We start from the raw sequence: 26,400 nt of genomic DNA, 5'->3' as shown, positions 1-26,400 counted from the left end.
TAACCTAAATTATTGCCTAAAATAGTTTTGCTTTTGATGGTCAACTGGTGGATGGTCAACTGGCTTTTGATGGTCAACTGGCTTTGATGATGGTTGATGGTCAACTGGCTTTTGATGGTCTTTGATGATGATCATCAGGCTTTTGATGGTCAACTTCAACTTACATATTTTCCACTGCATTTCTACAAGCATGTCGTATTCGCAGATTTTCAATTGCCTAAACCCCGAGTGCCTGAAGGATACATGCCGCCTCTGCAAGGAGCTCTCACACATCCCGCTACGCTGCGAGGAAGTTGAGACGAAGTCCCAGCTTTCTGCCCGGACTTATCTTGAGAACCAAATGTCCGAAGCAATGGTCAGGTGAGCGCAGCACTTCTTCAGCCTGTAAATGTGATACAATTAGAGGCCTGAATGGAACCAGGACTTATCTTGAGAACCAAATGTCCGAGGCAATGGTCAGGTGAGCACAGCACTTCTTCAGCATGTAAATGTGATACAATTAAAGGCCTGAATGGAACCAGGACTTATCTTGAGAACCAAATGTCCGAGGCAATGGTCAGGTGAGCACAGCACTTCTGCAGCCTGTAAATGTGATACAATTAGAGGCCTGAATGGAACAAATACCAGTAGGTACATTCGATATCATGTTTAAATTATAGAGAAATTAAAGTTGAACTTTTTTTGGCTTTCACTCAAATATTGAGTCCAAGGATATTGATTTTTTGTATTAGGTCGTGCAATTGGGTTTTGCTGCTATTGTTTTCATTATTGATATTGACAAGCTCTTCAATTGTTACGCTAAGTTTTTGACTTCATTTCAATGGCTAATGAATGAATTCTTTGCTTTGGTGTAATTTTTAGTGCCCGCATTTGTTTGTGCGTTTAGAAAATGACAATCATTGTAGAATACCATTGTTTTTACTTATTGATAAACACAAATGTACGTAAAATGATACTCAATGTGTCTCATTGTTAACTATTCAATTTTTCTCTGCCATTGATAACATTGTTTTTTCAGAGAATGTTACAAGTGTGGCCAGCGCTTCATCAAAGAGGACGGGTGTAACAAGATGGTATGTTCATGCGGTGCCGTGATGTGCTACCTCTGTAAAAAACCAATACGAGGCTACGACCACTTCACTGACCAGGGCAGAGCTGCGGCCGGGGGGCTCACGCCGTCTGAAAACGGCAAGTCAGTTCTTTTTTTAGGCTAAAGCCTCTGTTTAAATATTTTCTGTCAATTCCTATTCAAACTTTCCATCTGCGGCTTTGATTCGATTCAATTCCACATGCACTTATTTTTTAACACGTTGACTACGAAGTGGTACATATGCGTACCACGAAATGTATTTCTCCAGGACGTAGTGGTACATAATTCAGGTTGCCTAAAATTGGCCAAATCCGAGAACAAAAAAGGCCAAAAAAGACCGATAACTCAAAATATACTAGTTTATTTGTAGGTTCCACTATAAAAATTCCATTCATTTTCTTTTTGCAGTATTTGAATTGAATTAGGAAGAACCCCTATCATAAATTTTAGCCGGCCAACGCAATTGAGAAAAACTAAATCACGGAATTTGTCCGGAAAAAATAACCGTCTGGCAACCCTGTTTAAAAACAGTACAAAAAATGAAATAATAGTACAAGATGAAGCAATCGTAGTCAACGTGTTAAACATTGGCCAGCAAACGTCAAGTTATTTCATCTGTATTGAATGAATTTGAATGTTTAAATTCGCTGTCCTCTACCTCTTCTCATTTTGTCTTCTGAAAAGCTGAACATTTTTATCATTTCTAAAGAAAAATTGCCAAGTTAATATTTAGCTATCCCTATCATGATAACTTCCATTTTCTATTGTGTATTAAAATTTGCTACCATGAGTTGGGATTCCAGGCTAAACGCCACGGCTCAGTTATTATTAATTTTTAAACCTTTTTTCTAATGGAAAGGTCAGAAATTAAATAATAATTATATTAAACCACCTATTGCTTAATGAAACTCTAGAAGGATTAACCCTTTAGCGGGCAAGCATTGAAATATCCAGAAATTAAAATTTCAGAAACCATTTCAAGAAATTAAGAAGCATTATACAATATATTTATTTCTATGAATTTTTGCAAATTTTGCCTATTGAAGGTTTAAATCGCAATTGAAGAATTCAATAAATGCGATCAGTACACAAAATTTTTCTTTATAATTAAAATTCAGTTTATGCAAATGAAAAATTAGAAACATAAAAATTTAATTTAATTTAATTTAATCAAGTTGCCAAAATAAATAAATAAATATATTGATACTTCCACCTTTTGAAGAAAATGCGGAAAGAGCGTCAATTCCATTGTCCGAGTCAAAACCTTCATTTAAATGCTCATATTTTAATTTGTGGACTTTGCAGCTGGTGATGCTATAGATAGAACGAAGGTCAGATAATTAGTAGTTGACTGAGGCATTATATAAGGATGCCTCAAAAACAAACAGGAAGCTGTGGTGAGGCTTTTTGTGACGCGATTTCAAGTGATCATATATGGTAACTTACCCGTGAAAGGGATACACGGATTATTGCATGTTGAGGTATGAACCAACGTTTGCTGCTACTTGAAGTTAGCAAAACGTTGTTTTTTATTGCTTTCCTGCTCCAATATTCATAAAATTGCAGAAATTTCCACATTCCTACAACACTATTCTCTCCACATGTTCTTAAGTATTCCTCTCTTATTGAACCTTTGACTCTACTCCTAGATCTATGACGTTACTCTGAGATACGAGTATTCGAATACTGTATATGATATTACTATAAGATATTTATCGTTCTTGAGGTGCGCGCTGTGGAGCAACTCCCTGAAGCTGCACGCCGAGGAGGTGCAGAAGAGAGCCGCAGAGGCCAAGAAGACGCTCGACCCTGACGTGCAGCTCAAGCATGACCCAACCAAAGATGTGCCGCAGGTATTCCTTCGAATTCCCGCACACGATTTTATTATGATGATTGAAATGCATCTTTTTTGTATGGGTATGTTAATATGCGTTTCATTTTGATAGATGTTTCTATTTGTCTTTTCATGTATTACAATTTCACTAATTCAGTTGTTTTCTCAATTCTCTCATCACACTAACACATTTTAACATTAGGTACGCATTAGCCTTACATTTCTCGCACCACATTAACTACAATATTCTTTAAACACATTCTCTTCATTGTGAATGCAGCTCATATCATACTCCATTTTCAGGTTCCTGATTTCCTACAAAACCCGCACCCTTACGTGGTAGTCCCCCCACCACAAAGAGCCCACCGGCCCCCGGACGCTCCTGTCAACATCGTGGCGCGCCCTTTGAGGGCTGGCAACGCATTCCAGCTTGGAGTAGAAGGGCGCCGACACATGCACGAACCATTTGGGCCTTGGGGTCCTCACTACAACCTCATTGCGGACGATGCTGCCGTCTTTGGCGACCTCCTAGTATGGCGTGCTCTTTGCCTTTAATCGTGCATCGCGGTTCATTAGTAATTTATATTAGACATATAACAGTAATTATTAAGAGCTTTTCAGTGTTACTTTACTGGCGTCTTATCTCAGGCATCATTATATTGACGTTGATCGCCTTTGTTTATTTTATTGACGGAATCTCGCTGTTGTTTTACGAGGCTGTTAGTTAAGAACTGTTTTTTTCGTTAAACATCTTAGGAATACTAGCATACTGCAGCTCTCATTAGGTTTGACTCATTACCACGCTAAAAAACTGCCAATCATCATCCATCAATATTCCATCATCATTTGCTTAGAATTTCTCATGAAAGAATTGCGAATTCTTTTAAGGAGTTTAATCGTATCGTAGAAGAATTGTGTTGCACTTAAAGAAAGAGTAGCTAGAGCCACGATTACCAAACTTTTTAAACCATTTTGCCCCATACTGCATGCCATGATACACACATTTCCTTTCCCATTAAATGTTGTCGTGTTGCCAAATTAAAAATCTTGCTCCTACATTATTACCGAAAATTCAGCACCAGGTGGTAATTTCTTGTATTAAAATACCATTTTAGGAGCCACTGCCATTGAGTGTTCAATAATTACAATTCCATTTAGCAGGGTCGTGCTGCTCCTGAACCCATGATACTGCAGCCACAGCCTGCTCATCTGTATCATTTTCATCCTCCCTTCGTACGCAACCCTGTGGAACCACACAGTGAGTGCAATTTCCGGTCATCTGCTACGTCTATTTTGATTTTGCATTACCACCTAAATTGTTATGATGAAGTTTACAAAGCCGTTGTACGCTTACAACAGGATGGTGACTGTGAGTCGTTTATTCGAAGTCATGAAGAACTTTTATTGCAATAATTACCCATACAAATATACTCATTAGCTGCTTTGTAGTTTTTATCTTGTGATGTTTTCTTTTGTTCTCTATTTCGATCAGATTACGTACTTTTGATTTTATCTTACCAAGCTGTATTACTATTTCAGTGCCACTTCTATAATGTGTAATAATGTAAAAACTAAGATTGATTTTATGTAAACGTGCAATGTTATTCATGTTCTGATACTTGTACGCAAAAGTACCTCTTTTTATGTTGTTCATTAGTATATATCTTCTACTGAAGTGGAGCTTATGACACTTACCATCAGCACACTCTGGCCTTTGTATCTGCTATACCGTAAAATGGGGGTAACTTAGACCACTTTTTTTTATAAATGATGCAATTTTTTTACTAGCTAAATTAAACTTGAATTTAAACATGCAAAATACAGGTCTATACTCTAGCTTCACTCACCATAAATTGCTGGCTCCTGCCTCTTTTGGGGGCGACGCCCCCCATTTGCAAACTATGACACTTTCCTAAAATTTGTCATTTGCATATGTAACTAGAAGAGTTCTACTACAATGCATCAAAACCTTGGAGTTATTTAACCAAAAAATAAAAAAATTAGAGGGGGTACTCTGACAGGCTTTAAATAATAGCTTTTTTTCATGGGTCACATTTATAATTTTTTAACCTACTAGATATGCAAACTTTTTAAATCTTTCTATTGTGTTATGTAGCCTCAGTATTAGGCCTTTAATGCCCATTGACAAAATTTTTCTATGTACAATAGTTTTTGAGTTTTAGGGGTTTTTGTTGAAAAAACGAAAAGTGGTCTAAGTTACCCCGCCGGTCTAAGTTACCCCATTTTACGGTACTCAGGCTTCCACCAGCCTCATTTTAAATGACATTTTCTTTCTAGTGAAATGTCACCTTTAGAGGAAAGTACCTACAGTATTGTTTATATGAGGAACTTCTTACATCATTGAATAAATTTGTGAATGAAGAAGCATTTGTGAATTGAACTATTTTCAATCGAATGCCTCATTGATGAATATCGACTTCCTGTCAAGATGATTAAAACAAATGCCTGCTTAGATGATTAAAATATGCTCAACACTTATGCCTGTTTAAATGCTTAAAGGTTAATTAAAAATATGTCTATTAAGATGAAAAAAATAATTTAAACAGGACCTGTAGCAGCTGGCCGAAACCCCCCTCCACCTCCAGCCCACGGCGCTCGTGACCCTCCTCCCCCGCCACCCCCTCCTGCCCACGCTGGTCGACACCCTCCACCTGCCCACGGTGGGGCAGGGGCAGCCGCCATGGCAGCTGGTAATTGGTTACAGGTTCAGGTCAATCTCGACCACCGTAACCTACACAACCCAAGAGTGAGTCGTGGACGCGGCGTGTGTTCCGGCGTTGTGTCCTTACTGGTCCTGGTGCTGCTCACTCTCCACCACCTGCTAGTGTTACGCTACCACCTGCTAGTGTTCCACTACCACTGATAGTGTTCTGCTCCCACCTGCTAGTGTTCCACTACCACTGATAGTGTTCTGCTCCCACCTGCTAGTGTTCCACTACCACTGATAGTGTTCTGCTACCACCTGCTAGTGTTCCACTACCACTGATAGTGTTCTGCTACCACCTGCTAGTGTTCCACTACCACTGATAGTGTTCTGCTACCACCTGCTNGAAGACCTGTCTCTTATACACATCTAGATGTGTATAAGAGACAGCTCCTCCATCTTCTAGTGTTCCTCCAACATCTACTAGTGTTCCTCCACCATCTACTAGTGTTCCTCCACCATCTACTAGTGTTCCTCCACCTTCTAGTGTTCCTCCACTATCTACTTGTGTTCCCCTACCGTCTACTAGTATTACTCTACTATCTGCTATGGTTACTCCAGCATCACCTAGTGTACCTCTGAAATCGGCTGGTCTTCACCTACCATTTGCTAGTGTCCGTGCATCATCCGCTAGCGTCCTTTCACAATCTGTTAAAGGTACAGGGTTATTCTAAATGATGGACCCATTTTAATGAATTCGTATTTATTGAAGTGTAAATTAAAAATTAATAATTTATACACCAATGGACAGAGAAATAATAATTTTTTAACATATATATAAAAGTTCAATATGTCCCCCTTGTGCTACACGGCCAACATCTACAAGTAAACTCGTCCCAGACACGAAAAAACATAGCTTCTCTTACTGAGTGCACCGTAGCAGTGATACCATGCACAGATCAACCAGAGTTTCTGGTAGAGGCGGGACGTAAATAAACAGCTTCATTGACGTAACCCCATAGGAAATAGTTACATGGGATGAGATCAGGTGATCTCGCTGGCCAGAAGTGTTGAGCAGTTATTTGCTTGGGAAATAAAGTCTGTGTGAGCATATCTTCAGATCAGATCTTCATTTCCTATGCATCATAACCAACGTTCAGGAAGTGACTGATTAAAAAAGTCTTCTGCAACAACCATCGCTGCCCAATTCCCCTTTTGAATAGGTAGAAAAAGTGGATATTTCTCTTTCCATCGCTGCATAAATTATTTATTTTGAATTTATACTTCAATAAATACGAATTCATTAAATTGGGTCCATCATTTCGAATAACCCTGTATGTTTGTGTCACGGAATTTCCCGAGTATACTTGTGCCCGCTATACTTGAATACTCTGCACTGATTTTGACGGTATCGCAGTCGAGCGCAACGCCTTCGGATGAAATACCTGCATGTTATTTCCAAGTACCTGCTCGGTATATGCTAATACCTGCAAGGCTGACGCACACGTTCACTATTACGATGTGATATGCTTGCTGCATGTTGTTAGCCTCATGTGACACTTTCTGCCTAGTCTGCTCGCTTCTCCTAGTAGTCGTTTCTCGGATTTTAGATCCGAGAATTTTTCTTAAACTATATATTTTTGAAAATTATTTGACTCTAATTTTGATTGCAATTTTCTATATCAGAGTATCCAACCTAATCGTTGCTTTGCATCTTTGCCTTCAACTGTGCTTGTCTACAGGGACGGTTGGGCGGCCAGTGAAACATATAAATACTAACCGCCACTGATTATAATCTTGTTATTGGCCGCGTGCCAAGGGTTAGGGGCCATCTCATTCCAAGTATTACCTAGATATTAATTAATTCAAATGCAGTGAGTTCAGTGCTGGGATTATAGAGAGAACCGAAGCGTGTTGGTGAGCATTGCAGAACTCTGTATGAGATCGGGTCATTTGAGAATCTTAAAGTAGTTTATTTCTTTATAACGTATTGACTGTGAATGTTAACTCTCACTTTACTGTTGAATTTTTCTGCAGCATTACTTGATCTACTTTATCTTATCTCGATTTATTCACTAAATATGAACTTTAGCCTTCGCACAAATGCCTCCTCCACCTCATATCTTCTGAATTTATTCCCTCGACTCGCACCAAAGCCTCCACTAAGTACTTGGTGCCCGCAGGTGGAGGTGCAGGCAGGCGGTGGAGGTAACAACCACTGGGAGATCCAGTACAACGTGCTACCTCGTCGCGCCCCCCAGCCTGTCAATGAGCTGCCTGCGCGACAGCCTCCTCCAGCTGAGGCCTTCGCTCCTGACGTGTTCAGGCGTATGCCTCCAATTCCTACTGCTTTTCACCCTATGAACAATTTGGCAAGAGAAGCCGCTGGGCGCCCTGCGCGTGTGCACCGTCCTTACGCTGCTGTTGTACCCCCACCTATGCCCCTCGATCAGCTGGATGGAGACGCCAGGCAATATTTATTCGGTGATTTGGTTAATGATAATAATCTGGAGGGTCACGCTGTTGTGTATGAGCCGAACAACGCACTAGCTCGACCTGAACGGCCCAACAGAGCCGCGGAAGAGCGCGCAAATGAGGATGGGAATGGAGAAGCTGCTTTCAGACGTCTGCTTCGAGAGCTTGATCATCCCGAAAACGACATTATGGACATGTTTTGAATTTATGGTTGATGTTTCCACGGTAAAAGATTATTCCAAAAAATGTGTCCTGTTTTACGAGTTTTATCGCATCTCTCCAGTAATTTTCAATATTTCAACCACAATTTTTTTAGTATTGGGCATTTAGCTTAACACGTGAAAATTTTGGGACCGAGCAACCAATATCATAGTCAATGGACCTACTGCGTTTCTACATTCGTGAATATTTGGCTGTATAGAATCTAAAGATCTCTGCAGTTCATTTCCTCTAAATTTATTGGGTATATTTATCACTCAACTCAATTTTTACCATACAAATGGAAGACCAAGTTGAGTCTTCGCTGGTGGTTTAGTTCATGTGAAGACCGTGATTATTTACAGACGCATACGACGGTTTAATGTTTCAAGTAGAATATCATTTCCTCGAGATGAATTATCGAAATTATCAAATTTGATAATGGGAATATGAATCCATCTTGCATGTTAAAACACTGATTGTTATTTAGTGGAACTGTGAATAAAGTGGAGTTTTTTTTTTCACTTGGGGCAGCAAGAAGAACATGGTGAACTAGCCAAGCCTGTCACACAATACGCAGATTGAGTATCAGGCTAAATCCTACTTAGAATTTAAGAAAAAGTTAAGCTACCTGGGGAAATTTATGTGTCACATTCTCTAGAGGTAGATTTAATGTAAATATTATGAGAAGGTTATGTTGGTTGATATTATGAGTGTGTTTTTCGGCAAGCTGGCAGCTTCGGGTAACTGCTCAAGTTTTGATCTCTACGCTCCTGTAATGCCTAAACCATCGAACATTGTAACCTGCAAATATTCTGCGCTTACCGTCTCCTATAAATCCTTTTCTCATTTTCTTTGACAGTTTTCATCAAGCAAATTTTTAAACGCTCAAACTTTTGATAGTTCCAAAATTTTGTAATTTTGGTATAAGGAGTACTGGACTGGTGTAATTGTGGTGTAAACCAGTACAGCAAGCTAGTGACCGCATTTTTGGTATTTGTCAGTGATAGACGATGTCACGTTTTGACGTGCAGGTCATCCGTTAAGATTTTCCAGTGATAATTTGTTTCATCTAGACTCTTCCACTCAGGAATGTCTCGTGGGCATTAGTATTGGATGCATAATATTTATATGCTTTAGCTCTGCATGTCCGTTCATGGACATACCGCTAGCGTCGTAGGGATAGCGATGATTCTAGTGCCTATCTCTGTTAGTCATAATTTTGTTTCATCATATCACTTGTTATATTTCTTAAATGTTGCGTTGCTTATTGCAGATTTTTTTTCTCTCTATTTGTGTACGGAGGAAAAAGAAGCACGGGATGGATTTTTTCTTTTGTGATTCTTCATTTATTGGAACATGCGTGTTCGTCGATGGTTGCTCATATCAACATGCATCATTTGATACATATATTTTTGTGTTAATAGTTAAAGTTCGTTGAGAATGCTATTAGCTTTATGCCTATTAATCCAAAGGAAATAATTTACTTCTCTTTATAAGAAGATCAGAAATTAAATACTAAGTGCAGTTCATATCCATGGCTTCATTTTAATTTCGTTTTGTCTCATCTTGCAGTCCCTCATAGACGTCTGTGATGTGTACAGTAGTGTAAGATTGATGCATTCATCCCCGCAAATCGGTTTTAAGTGACTGCGCATCGATGTATAAAGAATAAAGTGCGATAAGGGTCACAGTTTTATTTTTCTGCCATTTTCATGGGTTAAAAGTTACCCTCTTGTCCGGTTAAGCTCGGCAGGGCAAGTATTTACCGCAGGAGGGCCCTTCTGGTAGGGCAGGGGAAATGAGGCACTCCCCCGGTCTCTAGCCTAATTGAATATTACTGCGTAAACACGAGTTTATCCATAAGACCCCCCTTCGAGGTAACGCGTACCCAAAGCTAGTGATGCTAACGCCGCTTTTTTTCCTTCCAGCTTCAGTGGGTGTGTCACTTGAGACCTTCCGCACCCTTGTGGGTGATATACAATTTTATTTTATTTATTCAGAAATTTGCCATAGTTGAGTTCCATTACCTTGATTATGGCTGTGTTCAGACTTGACTTCCTGCTTATTACACTAACACTACCTGCCTTGTGAGTGATGAGCGGTGATATCATCGTCATGCTCCTAGTACTACTGGAACCGGATTAAAACCTGACCTACTATTAAAACCTACTACCTATTGCTCCGCGAGTTTTTTTCTCTGACTACAACGCTAACGAAGAATCGAGCCATGGAACCATTATTTCTCATATTCTTGTTCTTATTAGACATCGCCCATGTTGTGTCTTTTTGAGAAGAAATAAATCGTTATGTTTTTATTTTGAATTATTTTAATAATGGTTTCCATTATAAAACTTTTATTGATTGAAATATAAATTCTCATCATGCAGGAAGGAAGCACAGAAACTCGTTGATAATATTACTTTGCTGTGGTTTCTTTAACATATCGTACGTGTTTATAACATCTTAGGGCTGGTACAATAGGTGTAATTTGTGTGTTGGTTGCTCGTCTGCTCGCTAGCACCATGACTGACAACATCCCAAAGGACCTCCGCTACCTGCGTGCCTGTATGGTCTGCTCGCTCGTCAAGGTGTGTGCATTTTGATCATATTCATTCATTATTTTCGAACATTAATTATCTTGTACTTATTTTCCAATAAAATTATTTTTTTCTTCCTGATTTTCAAATTATTATGTTAGTACACTATTTTCTGTTCCATATTTTGATAACGACTGGGAAAATTCACATGTATTTTCAATCAATAACTCGATCTGTCCAAACGTTGAAAGTGTCTTTAATTAGATTCAATATGACATTCCAAGTTTTTGAATATATACAATATTTTGATGATATTTGTTACAGACAATGGATATGTTTGAGACAGACGGCTGCGACAACTGCGATGACTTTCTCAACATGAAGAATAACAGAGATAACGTATACGATTGCACGTCTAACAACTTCGATGGGTGAGCAATATTATGCTTATGCATCGTGAATTGTATACAAATCCAGTTATATGTCCAATTGACAATTTTCCAATTTATTCCTGTATAACCGCCATCTTGATGTAAAATTTGCGAATGTTCTGGCATTATGTCTGATCCCAGAACTAAATGTTGGTATGAACTGTACAGCGATCTATTTGAATTGTTTGCAATGTCGATTTACTCCAGTAATGATACCTTCCCCTTTGTCCATGACGGCAGTATCATTAATGATCTAGAGAACACATTAACAAAAAATTATCCTGTGTATGTCCTATTTGCCTAAGACAGTTTAATATATAATAAATTAGGTATTGGTTGTACATGCACTAGGCATGGCAAATTGGCCGACAGTTTAATATATAACAAAATTGGTATTAGTTATACAAGCACTGGGCTCAGTTGACATGAATATTTAACCATCCATCTCAGATTTCATGATTTTTTTTTTTCAGACTGATCGCTCTGATGACGCCTGACGACAGCTGGGTGGCGAAATGGCAACGGATAAGTGAGAACTGTTGTGCTTAGATACTCATATATAAAAGTTACTTCTACTCTTTGGCTGAGTTATTAAGACATCAATATCAGTAATAGTCATTTTATCATTGGATGACATAATATAGAAAAAATATTAATACTTTAAAGGGGTGGTCATGTCATATGCTTCGAGACGTCATTGGCTATCACGTATAATTTGCTGATATTGTGGTCGAGGTATAAATTATAGTGATTATTGTTAACGAATCTCCTTGTGTTTGTTAGGTTTCAGAGTTCTGAATTCTGATGTCTTTTCTTACTGAATTTTCTTTTATGTATGTCAGATCGGTGCGTGAAAGGCATCTATGCTATATCAGTGACGGGACGCTTGCCGCCCACCATCATCAGGGAGATGAAGTCCCGAGGCATCAAGTATCGCTCCCGGGACATCACCACCAGATAGAACCACCAACATCACCTCCATGTCATTCGTTTTATTTTGTTTACGTCAATTTTTGTGTAGAATACAAGTTAGATATACGTGTGCTACGCTGTCGGAGTGTTACCTATGTAATGACAGCGACAGTTTATAATTAGGATGCAATTCTTTGAAAATCCCCACAAAGTTTAGCAACAATAAGTTATTAGCATGCGATTTTTTCAATTTGAATCGGTTTACAATTTGATGGATTATAATCAGGGGGCCCATTTTTTTGGAATCCGAGCAAAGTGTTCTTTCTTGAATATCTTTAATATATTATCAACTTCCCATCATTTTGTTTCTAGTTGGTTGCCGCCTCTTGTCTTCCGTGTTTATTCAGATTCTTGTGTCGAAAAAATTGCACTTGCACACAATTTTCTCTCCATGCATTCATCATCTTCCAAGTTTTTTCCCCCCATTACTGTTGAAAATAACTAAGCCTTCATCGGATTTCGAAACTAAGCAAACTCCTCATGTAATCTAATTTACTAATAAGTTCTTTGCGATGTGGATAGACTTATTTAAATTTTCGGCAATGATTGAATTCATGCCAAATTTTACTCGAGTTATACAATTGTGATAGTAATAAATTTCTGAATCCTCTCGTCTTGAGTCGTATCAATGAGTATTTATCGCATGAAATGTGCTGTTCGTCGACGAGTTTATAAGCCGGGTTATCGAATTTTATTCAATATTTCACGAGGAAGAATGGTTTGATGACCTCAAATAATCGGTCCTTAAGAGGTTACCTAGTGAAATGCCGTCACATTAAGTGCAAGAAATACAGGGATGTAATATTTTTAGAGAAAAGAATATTATATATGACATTAATGATAGTCACTGGACCCGAAGAGTACGACAAAAATAGGCATTGAAGTTTTCACTGGCTTATATGGTGAAAATATGTTACTGGAGACTGACCGAGTCGTCCAGCAAAATCCACAACAGGCGTTCACATCAAGATTATTCGCTATGGCATTTGTAATGTTGACTTCCACCCCCTACTACCGCAGCACCGCTGTCAGTTGATATCTTATTTCATGATCTTGGATTCTTGATGTTATCTGACATCTGTAAATAAGACTGTTATTGTTGCTCAAAGTTTCGCACTGTGAACAATTTTCAGCATTTGTGCCGTGTGTTTGATCAAATCTATTAAACATATTGTCGCAGAATCTTAAGATTCTATTAGTATTAGTGACTGCCTAATCATTCTATATTTCTATTAGTGATTTATTTGTCAGACTATAAATTAGCTAGGTAGTCTGATTCTATTTGAAGTTTAAGGTCTGTTGAAATCATGAAATGCACCCCATTTAATGATTTATGATTTAGTCCGACTCAGTTACAGTTAAGTAGGCTACACGGGTTACGGGTACAACTACACCATATTTATGAGAGATCTCGTTGTGAGTCTGGGTATAATTTTATTTCATTTAAACTTGCACATACTTTTTGTTGCTCTATATTTTATTCCTGTAAGTTTGTAACTCCTAAAATTTATTTTGATCATACAAACAAATGTCTTGGCTTTTAAATTCTGAAGTTAGTTAACTTAGTTTAATACCACATTTTCTTGGTAACTTGGTTAGTTGGTTGCATTATTAAACAAAATTTAGAAATAATTTGAAATTTTTATTAGGTGAGGACTGACACTAAGTCATTCTGAATGACGGATTGAGAGTGTATTGTAGTATTGGTGTATCATCACTGGAAACATAGGTATAGGTACTAGGTAGTAGGTAGGTAGGCTACCACCTAGTGCACCTAGGGTAAATGCGGTATATTCCAACATCGTAGGTAATTCCGTCACTTCTCTAGTTTTTCCTTTATATTAAGCTTTGTTTTAGTTCCATGTGTTCATTGATGGTTGAAATGGTGACGTCATACATTTGCATAGTGGCAAACCATAGCTTTTTTAGAATCAGTTCATTTTTAATTTCCTCATTTACTCGAGATTTAAACCACTTTCTAATGTATGATAATGCTGGTATCCAGGATACTTTACTGGTCTACTTATGACTCAAAAATGAACTTGAGGGAGAGTATAAAAAACCTCTCTGCTTTGCCACTATGTAACATTTGCGTGTCGAAATACTGCAAAAACACTAGGTCTTGGCCATCTATTGGGAAAATATTGAGATCCAAAGAGAGACACTGCATGCCACCTGGTGAGATCATCGAAAAATGTGTCAAATTTGACAGTTGACCTTGCTCTACCAAATAGTGAATAACTGTTTTTAAATAAATTAATAGATGATTAAGTTGAGTGATGGATTTAGACCCATCAAAACTAATTCCGACACAACTTGAATTGGACACACACAGATCGTTCCAAGCTTTGTACAAAAATTGAAATTTGCTTAATTAAAAGCCTAATAGCTGTTAATTAAAACGTAATTAAGTACCATAAAATGGGATAACTTAGACCACTTTTTTTCTTATAAATGATGCCATTTTTTTACTAGCTTAATTAAACTTGAATTGAAACATGTAAAATACAGGTCTATACTCTAGCTTCACTCACCATAAATTGCTGGCTCCTGCCTCTCATAGTCTTTATGTAATTTCAAAAAAAGTGATGGTCTTTGTTACCCCAGCTCTTGGGGTAACTTAGACCGGGTGGTAAAATCAATTATTTTTTTTTTTGGTAAAATAACTCCAAATAACTCCAGGTTTTGGTGCATTGTAGTAGAACTCTTCTAGTTACATATGCAAATGACAAACTTGAGGAAAGTGTCATAGTTTGCAAATGGGAGGCGCCACCCCATAATGAGGGAAATGTGACTACCTAATGGCAGCCCCGATGGGTAAATATTGACTGGCTTGGATATTAAGTTAAAATTACCATATATAAGACTCTGTAGAGTCTGAAACATAAAGAAAAAACATAAATAGGCTGACAAACATAAAATATGTTATATATGGTAATTTTATATTAACTCCCAAGCCAGTCTATGTTACCCCATCAGGGCTGACATTTGGTGGTCTAAGTTACCCCATTTGCAAACTATGACACTTTCCTAAAATTTGTCATTTGTATATGTAACTAGAAGAGTTCTACTACAATGCATCAAAACCTGGAGTTATTTAACCAAAAAATAAAAAAATTGGAGGGGGTACTCTGACAGGCTTTAAATAATAGCTTTTTTTTGTGGGTCAAATTTTTAATTTTTTAACCTATTAGATATGCAAAGTTTTTAAATCTTTCTATTGTGTTATGTAGCCTCAGTATTAGGCCTTTAATGCCCATTGACAAAATTTTTCTATGTCAAATAGTTTTTGAGTTGTGGGGGTTTTTGTAAAAAAATTGAAAAGTGGTCTAAGTTACCCCATTTTACGGTAGTGTTCAATATTCGTTAGTGTTCTAATTCAAAGCCGTGTTGTATCCCAATACAGCTCACACAGCAAACGGAATTCGAATATGTTGATGTTGGCAATAATCGGCATTACGTATCAGTTAAATTTGAAGCGCTGACGCAATATGACTCACCACGTGTCAAATATTGCCACACAAAGTGACGGAATATAGGGATTTGGTAGGTTTCCATTCTAAAGGCTTTTTAATAAATATGGCAACATTTTGTGACGTTTCATCGTTGCTGACGCGTAGTGAAGTGTTTTGAGACGAGAGTCACGTGAAGGCAACAGAACTTATGTAACGCATACGGTTTTTTTATAGTTTTTCATTTCTCGATGCGTCCTTAATGTGTCGGAATATACCGCGCTAACCCTACCAGGCTACCAGGTTAGTACCTACTACTGCTACTAGGCCTAACTAATAACTAGGGTTAGAAATGCCCTCATAAAATGTAGCAGCAAAATTAGGTAGCCTAGCTATAGTAAACTGCAAAACCTTCCTGAACTAAAGGATAACCAGTTAAAAATTTCAAGTCCTAGCCTACATGAAAATCAGTGGGGATCTTTGTGTCAGACTTTGTCATGTGCAAACAAAGTCATTTATTCAATACATTATAACAAGGTGTGTGTCAGTGTGTGGAGTGTGGTCACTCATGGTCATGGAAAACCTGGAATGCTGGAAAGTCATGGTATTTGATTTTTAATTTTCTAGGCCTCAAAAGTCATGGAATTTCATTTCAGGCTATGGAAAATCATGGAATTTGTAAATTAATGAAGAAAAAATGAAGTGTTTTTCCATGCTGTGTGTAATGTGTATTAACCTACCGTAGGTATTAGGGAATAGGGTATTAATGCCAAGGTTCCATTTAGAACCAGCAAAAAAAATGGATTCGTAATAAAATTGTAAGATCAGATAAATATACAAATGGATGAGGATGTGTAGGTTTGATACACATCTTGTACATTACCAATTCACCATCAGTACATGTTGGGTTCTGCTGCACTGTCAAATACACTCTTTTCATTCAGTTAACATTCAAAGATTAGTAAAAAAAGGTCATGGAAAAGTCATGGAATTTTTTTTTCTAAATACTGGTACTGTGGTAACTGGTATGCACCCTGTTAGAAGCAAGAGGTCACTAAACAAACTGCCTTTTACTGGCAACAATAAAATCAATCTATCAGTTGCAGGCTAAAATTGGTTGTTTACCTGGACATTGTATAAAAGCATGCCTGCCATATGCTAAATAAAATTGGTGATTCAAAATCACTTGTTCTATGAAATTGATTGTACTCCTTGAATTGCCCATTTGACCATATACCATGCATGATTGCATGGTATGGTACACCATACAGCTACCTATATAATACACATGCCACACCATGACACCACTACAGTACTTTCTCATAGTTTGCATCCTCAAAGCTGATCTTGAGCTTTTAATATTATTTGCAATGTGATTGCTAGTCTTTTGCTTAAATTGCTTTGTGGCTTGATGAAGGCTGAAGCCTGGTTGTTCCCTGCAAGGTGAAGATTTAGGGACAGTTTGCTCGTGCTCATCAGGTACTTGAGTAGCTTTTGACAATAATCCTTAGGTCCATAGGCTGAAGTGGGTAACAATAATAATGCTCACCTCCATTGCACTCAAAACAGTTTGGCAGCCAGGCTCCATAACATGATTTCCATGCACTCTATTAAACTAAACAGACTTTTTTATGCCATACTGTTTGGCAGCTTTGAACATCCTTATTTCCTTCTCTCTTATTTAATTTACAATTCTATTTAATTCACCATCCACCTGTATAGGTACGTACATTTTTGAAATATCATTTTTTACCATTTTTTCATGGATTTTTTAGAGCTAGTAAATGTATGATTTCTTAATTTCCTTTATGCTACATAGATAGGAAAAATGTTGATGTTTATGCCACTATTTTTAGTTTTGCAATATTTTAATTTGTTTTGCTGCTATAACATTTTTACACGGTGGTAGAGGACTGTCCCATTTACCCCACCTATCCCTTATTATACCATTTGATGGTAGTTCATTCAGGTGCAGATGCCCTTACGGCCAATTTGTGATATTGGGCAGAATTGTGGGCTAAATTTAATTTTGTAATTAATACCATGACCGGCGGTGAAATTACAGGCAAAGTGTGATAAAATCACAGATGACTGACATTAGAATCACAGGCAACTGGTGATAGAATTAAAGAGAAGTGTGGTAAAATAACAGATGACTAGCAGTATAATCACAGACTGGTGGTAGAATCATAGGCAAAGTTCAGGCAGCAGAATGAATCACAGACGACTTGTGATAGAATTACAGGCAACTTGTGGTAGAATCACAGGCGACTTGTGGTAGAACCACAGACAATTTACAGTTGAAGCGCAGACAACTGGCAAGACTTGGCAGTGAAATGAGTCTTTTGACAAAATGCCAAAATGCTGTGGTAGTATCCATAGTCTCAATAGTTGTGCTGTTAACTGTGGTGTATTGGATAGTCTCCCCAACCGGAACAGTAATGGATACAAAAAAAAATATCATGGCCCCTTAAACTTTACTCAGGTTCAACACAATATAATGATTACAGGTATGGCAAATGAAAATTTTCCATTACTAGATACGCATGAAGTTACTGACCTAAGGCACTGATGGCCAGAGTTAGAGTGGTCGGTGACCGGTAATGAATTCAGATTATGGCACTTATTGCAAATACTACCCTAAAACTGACTAGAAATGTCCCATTTGGCTTTATCCTTGCATTCTCCACTCTGCAGGTTATGAAAATGGCCTGGGCCTGACTACACCGTGTGGCATAGGGCAAATGCTCTCTTCTCTCTTAAAATTTATTATCCTTGGTCAGTCACTGAGTGAATTTTTCTTCACCAAAAATTATCATACCAGATGCATCTTATAACACTTGGTTTGACCATACAGTATATAGGTAGTAAACTCAAATCAGATTCTAGTTATTGTTCTAATCTCTCACTCTAATATTGTTTATTTTTTTACTTTTGTGTGCTTTATTTCTTGCCAAGGTTACATCATACTTATCATAGCTGGCATATCTACCATGAGATCTCATCGAGAGAAGTTTTCAAATAGAATTTTCTAATCAAGATATTTTTTTCAGTTTTCTTCCTCTCTCCAACAAGAAAAATTATTATTAGGTGTAACAAAAAATATGAACATTCATTGATTCCAGCAGAGCTAGGTTTTTGAGGTCTACCATTTATCAGTAGTTAGCTATTTATTTTTTAGGCCTAGAAAATGACAAAGACCTCATTTTATTGTTAGTATGTTAAAGATGTCAGTATGTAGGTATAATTGTTATCTCCTATATTCATCATGAAAAATGTTTTTATGCATTTCATCATAGTTGATACATACTGTAGTACTTGTATTTTTTCAGAAAATTTAATTTGTTAATTTTGAAGATGACTTCATCATTTGAAAAGGAAAAGAATCGACTTATTCAGGAAAAATGTCAAGCTGTCCTAACTGAATTACTTAAGGATGATGACAATAAATATTGTGTTGACTGCGATGCCAAAAGTAAGTCACCCTTCTTTGCTAAACCATCTGTTGTTAGAAAATACTATAATACAAAACATTAGTGCAGGATCAATAATCATATTTTTGTATGGAGCATGCAAGCTTTTGAAGTCCTTAGAATAAGTGATTGATATGGGAATACCTAATTCTTAGTGTTTACATTTCCTTTAATGCTGATGCAACTTGATATTTAGCTCCACGATGGTCATCTTGGAACCTTGGAATCTTTGTATGCATTCGCTGTGCTGGCATTCATCGTAATCTGGGAGTGCACATCTCACGTGTGAAGAGTGTTAACTTGGATACATGGACTCCTCAGCAAGTGGTGGTGAGTCTTTCTTACACTCACAATTCTTTGTTATGTAAGTTCCTTCTAGCATTACTGTGGTTATGGTAGATTAAATGTCACTGAAATATCAATGAGATTTTATTATATTTCTCATCTAATTAATCTTGGTAAAATATTATTTACATTCTTATATTGTTAATCTGCTTAAATTGCTAGTAGTTCACCAAGAATTAAAAAACAAAGAAAACATTTATGAAATTCACCTTATTTTTTTGCCAAGGCTTCCATTGAAAATACAGTGAATCTGTTTGGGCATTTTCTTTGCTTTAAAATTTATGTATTGCCTGATGTGTAAATTTGTATTTAAATGTGATGTTTGTTGGCATAGTGCATCCAGCAAATGGGCAACAGTCGAGCGAGAGCTGTTTATGAAGCTAACCTGCCGGACAGCTTCAGGCGACCCCAGACTGACAGTGTGCTAGAGCAGTTCATCAGAGCAAAGTATGAGGCCAAGAAATACATTGCAAGAGAATGGGTCCAACCCCCTCTTCCTACACCTAACTGGGAGCAGCTCATTGAGAAGCAGCTTAAAAACAAAAGAAAAGACAAGAAAGTATGTTTTTAATTGATGCAAACACCAACTAATTAATTATTTTGTATCTATTATCTATCATATTTTTTTTAACTACTGCTGTGTTAATTTAGACTTGATGAAAATTTTTTGTTTCTTTCCCACTAACTTGGCTGCAAAATATACAGTGAAATCATAATTTGATGCTAAACCACTGTATTAAATACTCGTTCATTTTATTAACTATATTGACTTATTTTGCAGAATAGCATAGGTAGTGTAGAGCTACCCACTTCCATCTCAAGCAACGTCTTGAGTAGCAAAAGCAATGGCACATCTCCTAAACCAATACCCAGAGCACCAGGCTCCTCGTCGTCCAGGACGTCCTCAGCATCAAACACCCCTTCAACCGTGCCCAAACTCCCTGCTTCTGCCACTCAGGACTTACTGGGCTTAGGTTAGTAGATATAAATTGAAACATCAATATCATGTGTTAGTGTATCTTGCAATTAGTAGTACCTACTCAAGATCTTCTAATGCATTCTGGTCAGTTATTTTGATTGGTAATTTGTTCAATTGGATGATATATGTCTAGATTTTTTTACAGTTACTGTTTTACCTGTAATTTTTTTTTCTTTTATTTAAAGTGAATCATCTCTGAGGTAGGTAACCAACTTTGTTTCAAATTTTTTTATGGAACCAAGCTTTTGATCAAATTATTCAACTCCTGAGCATCATCACCTTAACTATTTCTATCATTGACATACATATATTTACCTTAAAATTGTGTAAATGGTTAAAATGTCATATAATAATCCTGTATTTTTATTTTTGCATGAATGCCTTTAGTAATCGATACATTTTTTATTAAATTCAACTTCAAAATCAATAAAGTCATTACCATGATTTTGATTTCACTTGCAGCCATTTATTTGATAACATGCATCACTCAATTTGCAATCATTTAATCGGCAGATTCGCCGGCATCAATCCAGAATAGTGGCAGCAAGGTCGAGTCCAGCGATCCATTTGGGGAGTTTCTCTCGGCGCCCGCGTCTGTCGCGGCCACAAGCGCTGCTGCTGAAGGCAATGTTACTGCCACGGCTGATGCTTCTGGCTCAGCAGCTGACGCTGTCAGAGAAGAAGAGGAGAATTTCTTCAATCAAAAGGCTCCCGATGGAGAGAAATTAACCAAAGACTCCATTTTGGCTTTGTATTCTAAGAATGCATCCCAGGGGGCCCAGGGCTCTGGTATGAGCTCGCAGGCAATGATGCAGATGACGTCACACATGAACCCACAACTGAACCCCAATATGAACCCACAACTGAACCCTCACATGCAGCAACACATGATCAACATGACTCAGCAGCAAGGTAAGTTAAAACTTAACATTGCCACTGCCAATTTAGATGCATAATATCTCGGTACATTCACTTGTTAGCTTGTTCTTTGTATTTTCAATTCACCCATTATATATGCGCATTCTCTTAACCTAATCGGAAGAACAATGATTATATAAATTTTTTTCTTGTGTTAAGATCTAACCAAGGCAAATCTAACCACCAATAATAGTTAAAGTTTAGCTCCCCATTTATCTGTGTTAACTTGTTATTGCTTAATCAATCATGTGTTTTCCAATGCTGATCATAGTATTCTTGATGTTCATGCATACATTCCAAATCATCGCTCCTTGCTGGTAGCATTGACTGTGAAAAATTACGTGTCCTAATAATAACTATTAGGGGGACCCAAAATAACCAGACTGACTCAGCGGTGGGCAAAGTTTTGGGAGTACCACATTCTCCTTGTATGAGCGTATGCTACTTACATATTCATCAATTAATATATCACGCATTGCTGTCCTAAAAAGCCGTGTTCCACAATCGCACATTTTTTTGTGACATGTCTTCTGCACCCTTGTCATTTTTTGATGATGGCCGATTTTCATTAGCAACATGCTGCCATCAAATTTTGCTTTCTTCTGAGAAAAGGAGGTAAGGAACTGCCAAAGACAACCTACAAGGATAATGCTATGGGGAAAATATAAGTTTTTGAGTGATTTTCCCGCTTCAAGAAAGGGGAAATGTCAATTGACGACCAACCTTGCTCAGGTCATCATTTCACTTTCCGCACTGAAGAAATGTTGGAAAAATTGGGCACCTAATTCGTGAAGATCGACGTAGAAGTATTGACAAAATTGCGGAATAATCAACAAGTCCAGCTTATGAGCTGACAGAAGATTTAAGATATTTGAACAAGTCTTTAAAAATCAGTCCGGTTTTTTTGGCCCAGGCCCCTCTCACATGTAACAGAATTTTCTAAGACATATTCTCATTCTATCTCAGACAAAAAAAAATTTCTTCTTACATTCATTTTCTAATCACAGCTACCTTTTTTGGCGCATTTTCTCATTTAAGGAAAAATGCACTATTGTGCTCGCTATGTCTGTCTGTCTGTCCGTCCGTGACTTCACGTTTTCGTCGACGAAAAAATGCGCTCTGTGTCACTCACTGCAGTGAGTACTGAGTTATATTTTTTTTGTTATTAATCCTACCAAGGATAAAAGTAGAATATGTCAGGTATGAATTTGATTCATTATTTCCTATATTTCGTTGCAGGATATTTTATTGGTGGTGTAGGAGTACAGCATCAGCAACATCAGAACGGAGCTGCTGTTCATCAAAATATGATGTTCTATCCTCAGCAGCCGGTGAGCTAATTAAGATGAATCTGTTTAATTGACATGAAATAATCTGATGGATTTTAGTCAACTCCTGTAAGAATTGGCTATTTGTGTTCTTAAAATTTAGGGTTGGCTTCTAATAAGCTAAGGAATTGTGCTTTAATTTAAGAATCATGAGTTCTCTACAAAGAAAAATCTGTTAAAATTCGTATATGATATGAGTTGCGTACAAAATAATATTCATCATGTTGACAATATATTGTTGCCAAAACCTACACTCAGAGAAATTACTGGCTCAAATTGTCCAAAAAATGGACGATTTTTCTCCTAATTCGCGCCGTCCACATATCAAGACGTGTCATGATGCATAATTCACTAGTGAAACCTTTTTTCCACTCCTTATATTTAAGCTGTAAATGGGCAGATTTTTAAATAATTTCTATGTAATTTCGTTACATGATAATGACAATGTCCAGGTTATGTGCGGTGTGGGCGGTCAGATGATGCAGGGGCAGATGATGGCTCCAGGCGTTGCTCAGGTTCAAGCTTCTGGGATCCAAATTTCTGCCGCCAACCCATTCGCCCAGGTACCTAAGTAATACCAAGTCATTGCTCCTTAATGTTACAGTTTCATGCCATCTTATTATCAAGTTTTGTTTCAACAGCTCTTCTCGAGTGCGATGTTACACCTGGAAATGAGTGAGAGTTTGTCCACATAACGACGCAATTTTCACCTTTGTGTGGCTTATGCACCCAATTTGGCCCGGCAAAAGGGCGTATCAGTGTTATGTGCAGCAAGTGTGTCACTATTTGGACAATATAACCCATTCATTTTTTCTGACTTTAGGGCCCAAAGAAGCAAACCTCTGCCGAAACAAAATTTAGAGACACGCCAGATTCTAATTTGAGTAAAGAGGAGCTGAGTAATCTCGAAATTTTGTTTATGACGTAATAGATTTGAAACTGAATAATATCATTATTATTTTTTGTGTTGATTTTCTAAAACGTTCTCCATGGAATAGTTCTCTTTTCTTTATCCAAATACTATATTTTCTGTGAAATTTGCCACACGTAGCGAACGTATTTTATCTTTATTTCATTGAGTTTTCAATTTTTTACGCAGATGCAGTGCCAGATGGGTCAGGTGCCAAGCCAGCTGAGTCAACTACAAACTCAAATGAGTGGCTTACAGTTGGGCGCTGGTAGTCCCATGATGGGCATGCAGCAGCAACAACAACCAATAACTCAACAGCAACAAATGCTTCAACAACAGCAATATCAAGGAGCCTATGGAGCAATGCAGCCGCCTCAGCAGCAGAGTAGCGCCGTAATGTCCGGCAACCTGTGGCAGTAATGCTTGCCTTCTTCTAGCGCGACAACATATGAGCAGCTCGCTGGGAATCTTGCAAGCTCTCCGAGACTCCAACACTTCTTATACAATTGCATTAATTATCAAATGACACCGTCTACCCCACACTTCTCCATGTTAATGATTTCTACTAGGTACTCGATTGTATTCTATGGGATTTCATAACGAGGAAAATCTTATGAAAACGCTGATTGTGTTCACATTATTTCAAGAATAAGCATAACAATATTCATAAAATAGTCATATTCAATCATCTAGCTCTAAATTGGGAGAATTTTAACCACAAGCTCATCTTTATTCACTAGTTAAAGGTTGAACTTCAGTGTTTTCTCAATTGAGGCCTTGAACACATCTAGAGTCCGTCCCATGGCTTATTAAATTTAAACTTCCAGATCTGTCAATTGTATGAAGCTTCATAGTTGCGTAGACGCGTTGTTGGTATAAACATCCATTAACTTACGAGTGTTGTGGATGCTATGTACTCTCGCTTCAGCTCCGCAAATCTCGAGTTTGATTTTCGACGTCATACTAAAATTATTTCAACGAATGAAATTACTGAGAAGTGAGTTACGATGGAGCTTTCTTCTGAAACTTTATTCATGTTTTCAGATCACAACTTCTGTATAAGATTTAGGAAAAATAATGAAAAGTTTGATACTGTATTCTCGGAAGTCGCTTACTAGATTGTCAGGTGAGGCTTTATATCGTTGTCCCAAATGTAAATGTTGCTGTTGTGTAGACTGAAAATCTGTCTTACTACGAGACTCCTAATCATCTTAGTTGTACTTTCGGTGTTTCGATGTTATTTCGGAAATATTATTTTGAGATAGTGAATATTTATTGAAATTCAGGCTTGATGTCTACCCAAGAACGGTTGGTGTGATTTGAAAATATGAAATTTTGAAGGCCGTGTTCTGGATTGAACGAGTTACTCGTAAGTTTACTTAGAAGTTCCCGTGACCGACTGCCAGTTTTGCTTAATTTCGCGAGGCCCTTCGTGCGAGCTGCTTCGTGTAACTCAATGGTTGTTACATAGCCTACAGAGTGAACTGATCTGAAGCGCTAGAAATCTCTCCCCTACTACTACTACTGGCCTACAGAGGTTGTTATTTGTGTACTGTCGATGGTCACCGCAATAACACACACATAGATTCCTCATTGAACATTTGATGGTTTCATATCTCCTGTTTAGAACTGTTGAAACTAATCCAAACTACTTTCAATGTACTTTCTTTAAGTATAAAAATTGATTTTTTGTACGGTTAGTGTTGACTTGCAAGTAAAGAATGTCTGTAAACCCCAAATAAGTCTATCGCGTTGAGGGATTAGTTCATTTTTTTTCGTGAGAAGTTTTTTGTTTGGTCATCTTTTGAGTTCAACAGAGGAATTTGTTTACGTGCAGCACCCTGGATATCACTGTTAGTTATTGGGGTATTTGTTCAAGAAGACGAAGACTAATCAGTAATTCAAGCTGCATGTATTACTTTCATTTAGTCTAACTAACAGTTAAGATAGATGTTTATTTTTTTCTATTTGTGAGTATATTTGTAGGATAGCTTCGGGTGCTGTGTGTGTAAAGGAGTCATGGCTGTTGATAGGTGTAAATGCTTAACGTTGTTGTAGATCTGTAATTTGTGTTTCATTCAAGTTTTGTTTCAAATAAAAGTTGTAGTAATCTTTCCTCCGGATTTTAAACAAAATTTACATTTTGAAATCTTACTGTAATTTATGGGTTCACTACAAATGCAGATGCTTTGAATTTTATTTATTTACTTTTTTGAATTGATTTATCTGAGTTTTAATATGGATTATTCCTCCTATATCCTCCTTCAACGCCTTGCGTGTGTTCATTGCTGTACAAATGTCGTCAACGTATACATACTCGTACTATCCGAAGTAATGTTACAGTTTCATGCCATCTTATTATAGCTTCAACGATGTGCCTAATCTACACATTTGTTGAGAGAAATTTCATTTTTTGTTGAATAATGCCAAATGCTCATAGCATCTGCTTTATAATCCTGGTAAAAATATTCGCGTTGCCTGTCTTCTCTTTTTTTCAACTGCGCCGCATCTCGGAACTGTTATGTTTCAGGATATGCTTTCCTCTACATCTATGATGCCATGGCTACAATTACAACTTCCCTTTCACCGGAGGAAAAAATGCCTTTCATATTAAGCTTTTGATTTAACACCAATCACAAGTTTTGCAATCAAAGCTGCAGCGTTTGGCTCACGCATTGGCCAACGGTCAATGCACTTGTAATTCTAGTACAACTGAACGAGTCTTGTCCGACTAATCTTGCCCAAAATAAACTCAGGGAACGGGCCCGCAATTACGGTACCACAATTTCA

The 26,400-nt window shown here is 37.5% G+C and overlaps 3 protein-coding genes across 5 annotated transcripts in view; all 3 read left to right on the top strand.

Annotated features, from left to right (window-relative positions):
* The window catches only part of LOC108678287, a 30,217-nt gene extending 20,264 nt beyond the window's left edge, over positions 1–9,953 (top strand). Inside the window, exons 8-14 of one of the 3 annotated variants that reach the window (XM_018166663.2) lie at positions 206–360; positions 1,019–1,192; positions 2,817–2,943; positions 3,228–3,455; positions 4,086–4,182; positions 5,492–5,691; positions 7,773–9,953. In XM_018166663.2, coding sequence (XP_018022152.1) covers positions 206–360; positions 1,019–1,192; positions 2,817–2,943; positions 3,228–3,455; positions 4,086–4,182; positions 5,492–5,691; positions 7,773–8,267 — 1,476 coding nt within the window. In that variant the 3' untranslated portion in view covers positions 8,268–9,953. Of the gene's footprint in view, positions 1–205; positions 361–1,018; positions 1,193–2,816; positions 2,944–3,227; positions 3,456–4,082; positions 4,183–5,491; positions 5,692–7,772 lie in introns of all 3 variants that reach the window. The other 2 variants (XM_018166662.2, XM_018166664.2) reach the window with 2 other exon arrangements.
* A 650-nt stretch (positions 9,954–10,603) lies between these two features.
* LOC108678269 (transcription elongation factor SPT4) lies at positions 10,604–12,820 on the top strand. The gene is made up of 4 exons (XM_018166641.2): positions 10,604–10,853; positions 11,127–11,233; positions 11,707–11,762; positions 12,076–12,820. Exons 1-4 carry the CDS (start codon positions 10,788–10,790, stop codon positions 12,192–12,194), a joined length of 348 nt encoding a protein of 115 aa, XP_018022130.1. The 5' UTR covers positions 10,604–10,787; the 3' UTR covers positions 12,195–12,820.
* Positions 12,821–18,994: 6,174 nt separating this feature from the next.
* On the top strand, positions 18,995–25,726 carry LOC108678288 (stromal membrane-associated protein 1-like). Its single transcript, XM_018166665.2, has 8 exons — positions 18,995–19,132; positions 19,327–19,460; positions 19,810–20,034; positions 20,257–20,449; positions 20,968–21,366; positions 22,612–22,703; positions 23,153–23,263; positions 23,800–25,726. Exons 1-8 carry the CDS (start codon positions 19,015–19,017, stop codon positions 24,028–24,030), a joined length of 1,503 nt encoding a protein of 500 aa, XP_018022154.1. The 5' UTR covers positions 18,995–19,014; the 3' UTR covers positions 24,031–25,726.
* The last annotated feature ends 674 nt before the right edge of the window (positions 25,727–26,400 follow it).

The sequence above is a fragment of the Hyalella azteca genome, unplaced genomic scaffold (assembly GCF_000764305.2).
Source record: "Hyalella azteca isolate HAZT.00-mixed unplaced genomic scaffold, Hazt_2.0.2 contig14766, whole genome shotgun sequence".
Taxonomy (NCBI): domain Eukaryota; kingdom Metazoa; phylum Arthropoda; class Malacostraca; order Amphipoda; family Hyalellidae; genus Hyalella; species Hyalella azteca.
This window is presented reverse-complemented; position numbering and strand designations above follow the sequence as displayed.